General features: G+C 43.5%; 1 protein-coding gene across 5 annotated transcripts in view; it reads right to left on the bottom strand.

Moving 5' to 3' along the window:
- Positions 1 to 12,649, bottom strand: part of DIP2C (disco interacting protein 2 homolog C) — a 391,979-nt gene that overhangs the window by 131,425 nt on the left and 247,905 nt on the right. For all 5 annotated transcript variants that reach the window (XM_064371797.1, XM_064371795.1, XM_064371793.1 and 2 more), the window contains 3 exons: positions 12,239 to 12,358; positions 10,569 to 10,766; positions 1,903 to 1,994 (listed from right to left, as the gene is read on the bottom strand). In XM_064371797.1, coding sequence (XP_064227867.1) covers positions 1,903 to 1,994; positions 10,569 to 10,766; positions 12,239 to 12,358 — 410 coding nt within the window. The remainder of the gene's footprint in view (positions 1 to 1,902; positions 1,995 to 10,568; positions 10,767 to 12,238; positions 12,359 to 12,649) is intronic.

Raw genomic sequence — 12,649 nt, forward strand, 5'->3', positions numbered from 1 at the left:
TCGCTTAGACCTCCTATGATTCCATCTCCAGCCTGACCAGTCAGCACTCCCCACTTCCTACCAAGTTATCCTTAAAAACTCTGATCTGATCCTCGAAGGCTTGGGGACCAAACTCCCGTCTCTCGCACAGCCAGCTCTGCGTTAATTACTCTTTCTCCACTGCAATTCCCATCTAGATAAATTGGCTCTGGGCAGTTAGGCTCATATGAGTGAATCACGCAGTACTTGCTTTGTGTCTGGCTTACGTTACTAGTCATAGCTTCTTCAAGGCTCATCCATGTAGTATGTGCCAGAATGTCCTCCCTTCTAAAGGGAAATCCACGTCCTGTTCCATGTATTTGGGGTTGCTTCTACCGTTTGGTTTTCTGAGTAGGCTGCTGAGCCTGAGCGTTCTAGTATCTCTTCTAGACCTTGTTTTCGATCCTTTTGGGTGCATACCCAGAAAGAGAATTGCTGGATCAAATGGTAATTCTATGTTTAATTTTTTGAGGGACTGTCATAATGTTTTTCAGAGAGGCTGCACCATTTTACGTTTTCACCAGCAACACACAAGGGTTCCAATTTCCCCACATCCTTGCCAACACGTGCCCTTTTCTGTGGTTTGGTAATTGCCATCCATCTTGGTGTCAAGTGGCATTTCACTGAGATTTTGGTTTGCATTTCCCTGATCAGCGATGCTGAGTAGCTTTTCATGTGTTTATCGGCCATTGGCAAATCTTCTTTGGAGAAACTTGTATTCAAGTCTCTGGCTCATTTAAACATTTTTATTGTTTCTTTCGGTGGTGGTAGTGAGTTGTAGCAATTCTGTAAATATTCTGGATACTAATCTGTTGGAAAATAATTTGCAAACGTTTTCTCCCATTCTGTAGGTTGCCTTTTCACTCTCTTGATAGTGCTCTTTGATGTACAATTTAAACAAAGTTCAATTTATTTTTTCTTTTGTTGCCTGTGCTTTTGGTATCATATCCAAGAAACTGTTGCCAAATCCAATGTCATGAGGTATTTTCTCTGTATTTTCTGAGGCATTTTACGTTTTCTTCCAAGTTTTGGTTTTAGCTCTCACATTTGGTCCATTTTGAGTGAATTTTTTACATATGACATTAGGTAAATGTCCGACTTCATTCTCTTGCAGGTGGATATCCAATTTTCCCAGCACTGTGTGCCGGAAAGACCATCCTTTCCCCATTGAATATCTTTGCACCCTGCTGGATATCACTTGTCCATATATATGAGAGTTTACCTCTAGGCTCTTCGTTCTGTTCCCTTGGTTTTTATGTCTGTCTCGAAGCCAGTACCACACTGTTGTGATTATTACAGCTTTGCAGTCAATTCTGTCATCAGGAAATATGACAGCTACAATTTACTTTTAAAAGTTAAAGGCCAAACGTGTTCAATAAAAAATGGGAAGAATCCCAGTCTACCACAGTCTCCTCGAGCTGCCGCAATCTGTGGAACACACCCCACAGCAGACTCATGCCTTTATAGTACTGCTGAAGTCATCAAAGCTCATGCTCTTGTTGGTTTATGGAGCTCTAAATGATGTATTTATGTAATTCACTTGGAGTCCTTCAGGCAGGATAACCTATCTTGGGGCATCTAAAGCACATAAAGAGGCTCTACATGTAAATGCAAGAAAACCAGGTTCTAAACCAAGCCCCACGTCTAGACTGGGGTATAAAGCATGGACAAGACCACAACCTGCTCAGGATATAACATTAGAATGGAGACACTATTAATAGTATCTGCCCTGTGTAACTTACCAGGCCGCAGGTAAGAATAAAAATTTGCTTTCCAATGGAGAGTGGTGGCGGCAGCGCTGAACTCTGGAATTATTAAACAGTAGGCACCTTTTCCACACAGGACTGTGTGTTTTCTGGATCCAGCAATTTACATTGCACTTACCCTGTCTCCAGGCCGCACCATGGGTTCCTGCTTTGTGCCCAGTTTGTGCAGAATGCTGTAAGCGACCTTCATACTTCTTGTCCACAGCTTGCCTATGAATACAAATCACAGACAAGGGTGCATGTTAAATCACACGAGAGCACTGCTTCTCCAAACCCACGTCTAGGACATGCGTCCATTCTGCTTCCTGCGTATCATGGTCTGCAAGCGACCTGAACTGAGGGCAGCTGAGCAAAGGGGAACTGGCAGGCGAGAGTGGAGACTGAGTGAAAGCAGAAAAGCAGCAGGGGTTCTAAAGACAAAACTTCAGGAGAGAATGAAAATAACAAGTGAAAACCAGGCATTGGCCTGTCTTCTGATCTGTCTGTGATGGGGTGGAAGGTGCTGACAGTGTACGCACCGTCACAAGGCTGGGATCTGCCCAGCTGAGATGACACTGCCAGGGAACGGAAGGGCCCTGAGAACCCTCTTCCTGCAGATCAAAGATTCAACTCATCCTGAGTCCCTGGAGCAAAAGCACTGACTCCAACTCTGACAGTCAGAGCTGCCTGGACGCTCAAACAAGGCCAGCACAAAACAAATCCCCTCTCAGTGTGGGAAGTGCCCGCAGCAAAGCCACTGAAAACGCCAATTATCAGTACAGAAACCGTGGGGAAGGGTCTCGGGAGGAAGTCCTGGGGGGTCCCCGCAACAGCGTCACTGCCACGTCACGCATGGTGACATGTCCCTCGTCCACAGACGGTCCCACGTGAGTGTGATGAACACAGAGCAGAAAACGGCCCGAGAGTCTCGCTTGAAACAGCCTCTTTCCCTCCCCAAGTCCTACGTTTCTCACCTTCAAACTTTCCTAACCTCAGGGGTTTAGGGTTTTTAATCACAAATCCTTGGATTCAGATAATGGTAAATATTTGAAATTATTTAAAATTTCTGAACTCTACGAACATTACCACAAAGCAAGATTAAACACAAACACTTTTGAAAAAGGGCTTGGCTCTGAAGAACACACCTTCACATCCCGGCCTCTTCCACACCAGACACGTCCTCAGCATTATCGGGTCAGGTAAGCAGTCAGAGATCAAACAATGACTTTAAAGCCTAAAGTGAGTTCTCAAATACACCATGGCCTTTTACAACCCAGTCTCAGGACTGCATCTGTGAGAGCTTCTCAGTAGTCAAGGCGTCAGAAGACATAATAATAGGGTAATAAAGGTAACAGCAATCTTAACTATTTTCTGTTTCAATGCAATCACTGTTCTAATCTTTTCCCTATTTTAAATGTAAACACTAAATCAAAGATTTTGTTGTCTATAACAGCTCAAATTTCAAAACTCTGAATTTATTTCACATCAGAATGAGAGCTCCTCAGATTATTATTATTTGTCTATCACAGGATTTATCTCCTTACTAATGAGAGAGCAAAGAGAATGATTATCTCTGATTGCTCTAGTTCCTAGAATACTTCCTGTTCATACTGCGTGCTTTGCAAATGTTTTTTCATTTTTCTAATATCACAGGAAGGCTATGATGAAGTACAAAGTTAGGGTGTGCATTCTAGCATATTCCTGAGCACTTCACTGCTAGACACACGCTTTTATTCATGTTCCCTCCTCCCATCTTCTTTAACTTCTCATCCTCAACACCGTGGGCAGTCTTCAAGACTGGAAGCTTTACAGTCATCTGGAATTCCATTTGAGGGTTTTCCTTTCCTGAAAACGATCACTGGTTCATTAGATGTAACTCAGGGGTATTTTTCCCCCAACAAAAACAGTTATTTTGTGGCTTTAGATTTTTTTAATGTGAACGAGATTAGGGAACTATTAATAGTTGGGTAAACAATTACAATCAATTCATTTCAATTGAAAGAAAAACAATGTGTTGTTACTGAATAGATCAATTACACTCAATTAGCACCATTATAGTTTGTGAAAGTTTCAACTCCATTCTCAGCTAAGAGTCTTGAAATCCCAAGTTCATACAGATGCTAGTTTACAATAGAGAGTTTGAAAAGGCTAAAACACATGCAAACTTTTGGCAAAATTCTTGAAATATAGTTGGTATTTTTATACTTCTCAAAGAGAAAAGTCACGACATTAAGCTGCTGATATAAAGATACAGCAGCTCTTAACTGATGCATAAAGGAGATGTGTGTGATGTAAGCACTGTTGTATTAGATATTAATTATAATTTCCCTTGGCTTTGACTGAGGAACAGGCAACTGTACAGAGTGTGTCACTGCTGAGGGGCGAGGCAGTGGGTGATGACGAGCTGAACCAGAGCAAGCCCGGGTACAAGACGGGAGCTTGAGAGACACACCCTCCACCATGCAAAAAGCAGAAAGGCCACAGAAAGGTGGCCGGGTGCTCTGCTAGTTCCAGCATATAGATTTCTTGAAACATCTGGAACAAAAGTAAACCATAAATAAAACATAAAAAGGGAGATGAACATGAGCATCTGCTTGGTAGAGAAAGCAAAATGAACTCATAGGTCTCTCCCGAAAACCACAGAGGTAGCAGAGGAAAAACGTAAAAGCTTCTGCGAGGTAGGACATGCTAAGAGGTATTAACTGCACAGCATGACTTACTCTTAAGATTATGTAATGCCATGTGCAGTCTAAAGTAGAAACCAGAATTATAGATGTTTTACAAGTTTATTCACTTGCGGTTAACTTTCATTAGCCATCTCTACCTTCTATTGATGATCCTAAGGTTTATCAGCTGGGAATTCTGCTACCCCAGTGCTTCACAGAAAGCTAGATTTGGGGGTTGAGAGAAACGGCAAGACTTTAGACAGTACAGCCCTTTAATAATACCAAATTACTCAGTATTAGAACAATTCTTATTTGATGAGCTTGTTTCTGAGTCTTCTTAGCAACAGCCATCTACGTTAGTTCATCTACGTTAGTGTTTCTACGTAGATGGCACTTTCCACCATGTTCACTGAGTTTTCATCCGATAAGCTGTAATCTTCCATCTGGGAACGTGTTCCTTTCTTATATTCCTTTAACAAGTAAAAACCAAGATCAACCCACGCCTGCAATTAATATGGATAATTAAAATACAACAAAATATAGATGATTTAAAAGCAGGAGTTAAAACGCACTGGTTGTGGGCATGAGTTCTGATGAATCCAACTTTACATATGTAATATTTAGTCTGTGTCTTACATCTCCAATTCATCCTTACCTTGCAGGAAGGGGAAAGACACCAACACTACTCCACTGTTCAATGTGAGGGGTGACACTTCTGATCAAGATCACAAGCCCCGTAAGAACTGTGTCTTATTCATTTTTGATTTCCCAAACCTCAGTTCCATGACAATGAATAGTGTATGCTTAACACATCCAAGAGAACATCTGTTACTTCTCAGAGTGAATGCATGTACCCGTGAACATACGGCTGCTCCTGGAATTCCCCACATATAGGTGGGGAGACCTTAGCAGCCATCAGCTGTCACGCAGCAGTGACTCCAAGTACACAATTAGCTCCAGGGCCGAATTTGGCCAGAGATGACCAAATTTCATCCTTTTGACCAAAAAAAAACCTGTTTCTGAGAGCATAATTTAAAAAATAAAGTTTATGCTCCATCATGGAAGACACACACTATCCATTTAAAACTACTCATTGAAGCCATAAAAGCAAATGGGGCTACGAAACACATGCTTCTAAACCCAACATGTTCCCAAACCCAATGATGTGCTCCCAAACCCAGTGATGCACTCCCAAACCCAAAGATGTGCTCCCAAACCCAGTGATGTCCTCCCAAACCTAATGATGCACTCCCAAACCCAGTGATGCACTCCCAAACCCAAAGATGTGCTCCCAAACCCAATGATGTGCTCCCAAACCCAGTGATGTGCTCCCAAACCCAATGATGTGCTCCCAAACCCAATGATGCGCTCCTAAACCCAGTGATGCACTCCCAAACCCAAGGATGTGCTCCCAAACCCAGTGATGTGCTCCCAAACCCAAAGATGTGCTCCCAAACCCAGTGATGCACTCCCAAACCCAAAGATGTGCTCCCAAACCCAAAGATGTGCTCCCAAACCCAATGATGTGCTCCTAAACCCAGTGATGCACTCCCAAACCCAAAGATGTGCTCCCAAACCCAGTGATGCGCTCCCAAACCCAAAGATGCGCTCCCAAACCCAGTGATGCACTCCCAAACCCAAAGATGTGCTCCCAAACCCAGTGATGTGCTCCCAAACCTAATGATGCACTCCCAAACCCAGTGATGCACTCCCAAACCCAAAGATGTGCTCCCAAACCCAATGATGTGCTCCCAAACCCAGTGATGTGCTCCCAAACCCAATGATGTGCTCCCAAACCCAATGATGCACTCCTAAACCCAGTGATGCACTCCCAAACCCAAGGATGTGCTCCCAAACCCAGTGATGCGCTCCCAAACCCAAAGATGTGCTCCCAAACCCAGTGATGCACTCCCAAATCCAAAGATGTGCTCCCAAACCCAATGATGTGCTCCTAAACCCAGTGATGCACTCCCAAACCCAAAGATGTGCTCCCAAACCCAGTGATGCACTCTCAAACCCAAAGATGTGCTCCGAAACCCAATGATGTGCTCCTAAACCCAAAGATGTGCTCCCAAACCCGAAGATGTGCTCCCAAACCCAGTGATGCGCTCCCAAACCCAAAGATGTGCTCCCAAACCCAGTGATGTGCTCCCAAACCCAATGATGTGCTCCCAAACCCAGTGATGCACTCCCAAACCCAGTGATGTGTTCCCAAACCCAAAGATGTGCTCCCAAACCCAATGATGCGCTCCCAAACCCAAAGATGTGCTCCCAAACCCAGTGATGTGCTCCCAAACCCAATGATGTGCTCCCAAACCCAATGATGTGCTCCTAAACCCAATTATGTGCTCCCAAACCCAGTGATGTGCTCCTAAACCCAATGATGTGCTCCCAAACCCAGTGATGTGCTCCCAAACCCAATGATGAGCTCCCAAACTCAATGTGCTCCCAAGCCCAAATCCCGCATCTGCTGTGAAAGACACGGGTCTACAGCTGCTGCCTCCTGGAGCTCCACCCGCAAAAGGCGAGGCTCTATGAGGTTCCATGATTCAATATAGCATCTGGCTCTGACTTCCATGGCTAATGTAGAAAGCAATTCCTTTCCTACCTGCAATCAAAAAAGTGTTCTGTTATCACCACAAAATCTAAAGTTAAAAACAAATCTGCAACTGACAACAGCTGGAGCTACGTCAACAGGTGCCAAGAGCCTGGAATTGAAACAGCTATGTTTAAAATTTCAACGACCAACATAAATCTCACATATGCAAACATAATGTGAACCATTTTAGTCTTTTAGTTATTTTCTTATCTTTTACAAATTCCAATTAGTTTTTTAGAGATGGGGTCTTGCTCTGTCACTGAGGCTGGAGTGCAGTGACGCGATCATAGCTCACTGCAGCCTTGAACTCCTGGGCTCAAGTGATCCTCCTGCCTCAGCTCCCCGGTAGCTGGAAATACAGGCGTGAGCCATCCTGCCAGCCTTTTAGTTACTAAGCTAGTTTCTTTGCAAAGCTGAGGCAGAAAGTAGGAAAAGAGCTTGACAATCTGCTTCTCCATGGCCTCTTACCCACAGAAGAAAGAGAAATGCATTTCTCTGCTACTGTCAACCATGTGCTCAAAGTTTATAGCCTGTATTGATGGTACTAAAGACTTAAGAAAAAGGTGGAGAGAGATCCAAGATGGCTGATCATTAGCAGCTCGGGCTCCTAGCTCCCAGTGAAAGTGCAGAGAACGAGAGGACGCCACACTTTCAGACGAATATTTGTTGCTCACAGACCAGGAGATTCCCAGCAGAGGAGCCCCACGGGTCGCCAGGGCGACTCTTGTGGCTGGCGCAGCGGTTTTGCTGGTGCCTTAGCGCGCCAGTTTTTGGTGCAGAGTCCGGAGATTTCCGGGCAGAAAAGCACCATCAATCTTAACACCGCTATTTTGGCCAGCACAGTGGACTGCTCAGATTTCGGCGCTGGGAATCAACAAGTTGGACGTCTGCTCAGAGACCTAGTTAGAAAGTCGGTAATTACAAAGACAACAGACGGATAAATATATAATGAAGGGAAGAAATCAGCGTAAAAAGGCAGAGAATACTCAAAATCAGAATGCCTCTCCCTCTACAGGGGATCGCAATTCCTCTTCAGTAACGGAACAAGGCTTAATAGATTACGAGTGTGTTCCAATAACAGAAGCAGGTTTCAAAACGTGGGTGATAAGAAACTTCTGTGAATTAAAAGAACTTGTTTTAACCCAATGCAAAGAAACTAAGAACCTTGAAAAAAGGTTTGACGAAAGGTCAATGAGAATGGACAATTTAGAGAGGAATATAAGTGAATTGATGGAGCTGAAAAACACAACACGAGAACTTCGCGAAGCATGCACAAGTTTAAACAGTCAAATTGATCAAGTAGAAGAAAGGATATCAGAAGTCGAGAACCAGCTCAGTGAAATGAAATGAGAAGACAAGATTGGAGAAAAAAGGATGAAAAGGAATGAGCAAAGTCTCCAGGAAATATGGGACTATGTGAAAAGACCTAATTTACGTTTGATAGGTGTACCTGAATGTAACGAAGAGAATGAATCCAAGTTGGAAAATACTCTTCAGGATATCATTCAGGAAAACTTTCCCAGCCGAGATATTCAACTCCAGGTAACACAGAGACCACCACAAAGATATTCTTCAAGAAGACCAACCCCAAGGCACATAATTGCCAGATTTATTAGGGTTGAAATGAAGGAGAAAATACTAAGGGCAGCCAGAGAGAAAGGTCAGGTTACCCATAAAGGGAAACCTATCAGACTTACAGCAGATCTCTCAGCAGAAACCCTACAAGCCAGAAAAGAGTGGGGACCAATATTTAACATCCTTAAAGAAAAGAACTTTCAACCCAGAATTTCCTATCCAGCCAAACTAAGCTGTATAATCGAAGGAAAAATTAAATCCTTTGCGAACAAACAAGTACTTAGAGACTTCACCACCACCAGGCCTGCTTTACAAGAGCTTCTGAAAGAAGCACTATACATATAAAGGAACAACCAATATCAGCCTTTCCAAAAATATATCAAAAAGAAAAGAACATTAACACAACGAAAAATTTACACTAACTAATGGGCAAAACAGCCAGCTAGCATCAAATGCCAGTATTAAACTTACATATATTCTAATTGGATAAAATGCCAAAACCCATTGGTATGCTGCATCCAGACCCATCTCACATGCAACGATACACAAAGACTCAAAACAAAGAGAAGGAGGAAGATTTATCAACCAATCAGAGAGTAAAAATAAACAAATAAAAAGCAGGAGATGCAATTCTCGCCTCTGATAAAGTAGACTTTAAAGCAACAAAGAGCAAAAGAGGCAAAGAAGGACATTACATAATGGCAAAAGGATCAATGTAACAAGAAGAGCTAACGATTTTATAGATCAACGAGACAGAAAATTAACAAGGACATCCAACACTTGAACTCAGACCCGGAACAAGTAAACTTAATAAACATTTATAGAACTCTCCACTTCAAATACATAAAACATACATTATCACCTCACACCTATTCCATAAGTGACTACATAATTGGAAGTAAATCACTCCTCGGTAATCGCATAGCATTTCATAGGTTTAAATGAAATATTGGTTGGCTGCTCGTTTGTTATTTTCTTCCCTTATTCCTTCCTGTTTACATCAAGTATAATTTATTGGCATAAAAGAAGTTTTCAATACCCATTACTAAACTGCATTCTAGCCTGGGCAAGAAAGCAATACTCCCATTCTCTCTCTCTCTTTCTCTTCCTTTTTCCTCCTCTTCTTTATTCTTTTTCTTTCTTTCTTTCAAAAAAAAAAAAGAAAGAAAAAAAGAAAGAAAATGGTGGTTTCTCTGTCCTTCTGAAAAAGTCCTCTGGAAACCAATTTTGTTTCTTCTGATACATATCAGAAAGTTTAGATATACATTTTTCTAACCAGCAATCTTTGTTGAAAGCTTAGCACTTCAATAAATCGGGTATGTATTTAAGAAGATCTAACATCTTATTAGAGTTATGGTCACTGATTTAAGCAATCATTTCTGGTGTTAACTAAAAAATAAAATTTAACAACTACTCACTTTTTATATTGAAATAATTTTCCTAAAAAGTTTCTTTAGATTCCATTTATTTCTGTGCCAGAAACATAAGGCAGCAGAAAAATCAATCAGCCACCCAAAATAAAGGACACTGAGTTTCAAGTGTTTGGGAGTGGCTACCCAAGGGGATGGACAAAGGACAGAGGGTGAGCCTCCCGGATTACTGTGAGGATGTAGAGGCACAGGGATGGACAAAGGACGGAGGGTGAGCCTCGGGGATTACCGTTAAGTGAGGATGTAGAGGGAGGGGAGGGACAGAGGGTGAGCCTCGGGGATTACCGTAAGTGAGGATGTAGAGGGAGGGGATGATCAAAGGACAGAGGGTGAGCCTCCCAGATTACCATAACTGAGGATGTAGAGGCACAGGGATGGACAAAGGACAGAGGGTGAGCCTTGGGGATTACCGTAAGTGAGGATGTAGAGGGAGGGGATGGGGAAAGGACAGAGGGTGAGCCGCTGGGATTACCATAAGTGAGGATGTAGAGGCACAGGGATGGACAAAGGACAGAGGGTGAGCCTCGGGGATTACCGTAAGTTAGGATGTAGAGGGGCTTCCCGTTTGTGTCCATGGTGGTCAGGCAGGGGGCCTTGGGTGAGATGGTGCCCCACCTCTGCAGTGCAGCTTCCAGCGATGGCGGCCAGTTCGTGACCACACCCAGCTGCTCTCCGCGCATGGCCAGCATCTGGGCCCCCTCCGGCTTTGGTTGGTTTGGATCTGGTTGTTGAACTAAATCATTTGAATACAAGGGGTTACAAGAGAAATGCATCCACATTAGCATGGCTACTTTTTATTCTTCATAAAGAAGCCAGGAGATTTATATTTAAGGTGCACATTTATTGGCTGACAGAAAAGCATGCTTATCTAGAATTGGGGTCTATACACTAGCATCGTGGATGCTGGTAAAAAAAAAATCGATTCCTGTAATTTCCAGGGTAGCATGTGGATGGAGCACTTCGGTGGACCTGGACACATCTGCAAACTGACAGCAGGTGGAACTGCGTACCACATTGTGCCAAAAGCCTGGAATTAAACCGCCATAGATATGCTCCCATTGCTACTTTTTCCATGATAAACTAGTGATTTTGGACCCCAAATTGCTTAAATTTGCTAAATTATGTTTTGTCCTTAAAAACTAAACAATAAATTTCTTTTTGGAGGCAGGGTCTCTCTCTTTTGCCTTAGCTGGAATGCAGTGGCATGATCACAGTTCCCTGCAGCCTCGACCTCCCAGACTCAGGTTAACCTCTGACCTCAGCCTCCCAAGGAGCTAGGACTACAGGTGTGCACCACCATGCCCAGCTACTTTTACCACCATGCCTAGCTACTTTTAGATTTTTTTTTTTTTGTAGAGACAGGATTTTGCCCAGGCTGGTCTCAAACTCCTGGGCTCAAGTAATCCACTCACCTTGGTCTCTGACAGTGCTGGGATTACAGGTGTGAGCCACCGCACCTGGCCTGAGCTATACATTCAAACCTGCTACAACTACTCTGAATAAAAGGAGCGTGGAGCAAGAATGTTCCCAAGTAAAACTAAATCCAGTGTGTCGTAGTTAAATACCACCTGCCCAATTCTTGAGACAGGGAAGAATGGAAATTATCGCTCCCATTTCTGGAACAGGTTCATCTCTCACTTTATGACTGACAAGAAAATTAGTCGTTTTTACTTGTGGTTTAACACATAAGATACTAAGGAGCTCAAGTTTGCTATAACGAGTGATTATTTTATTTGTTTCAACTTTAAGTTGTTTGTGTAGAAAGACCCAGAAGCATTCAGAGGCAAAGGCAGCAGCTCTGGCGTCTGTAAGGAGAGGCAGGAGGAGGAGGGGAGGAGACAGCCCTTCAAACGCATTCAGAGTGCCTGTTTTGCTGAGAGCAAAAGATTTCCCCAGTTTACTTGCTTTTCTGTATTTTTATACTTTTCTTGTATTTCTATACTATTACAGAGTTCTTAAGAACAGACCTGACCTGTGTCACCGAAGAAAATCACATTCTGCAGAGGACAACTAACCACCAGGTAAGAGATCTGCCGACACTGCGGCCGCCCGGGAACATCACCTCCTCCCAACCTGGGTTCCTATCATCCTGTGAATGCCAAGATGACTGCTCTTAAAAAGTAAAAGAGCCTTGTAGAAAAAGTGTCATTGTTTATGGGACCACAGGAGCATCTGAAAGAAACATGTGGGGAAGAGTTCTCTCACCTTCCAATAATTCTTCAAAGTCATCGACAAAGAATTCTCGTAAAGGTGGTCGTTTGGGTCGTTTGAGGGTATTGACAAGCTGCTGGATTTTTGCTGACACCCGGCTACTTACTGGTACTCCTGAAAAACAGGAACCGGGGGTAAGGGAAGCAATCATCACAGCTTGAACAAGCACCCACAGTACCACAGCCCCATCCCCAGTGCAGGTGCAACAGGCTGGCATCCTTCTAGATGCGATTCCAGGAGGGGCCCGATATGACGCTGCTGCACAGTAGCCCTGCAGCTACGCAGGAGACAGGACAGAGATGCATGGGACCCGAATGTCCACCATGCTCCAGGATGTGCTGCTCTGCTGGTCACAATGGGAAGACTCAGGACCACATATGCTTGACCTCAGTTCTGATTCTCAGG

The sequence above is a fragment of the Aotus nancymaae genome, unplaced genomic scaffold, assembly GCF_030222135.1.
Source record: "Aotus nancymaae isolate 86718 unplaced genomic scaffold, 86718_ANA_hifiasm-v0.15.2.pri h1tg000173l, whole genome shotgun sequence".
In the NCBI taxonomy this organism is placed as follows: domain Eukaryota; kingdom Metazoa; phylum Chordata; class Mammalia; order Primates; family Aotidae; genus Aotus; species Aotus nancymaae.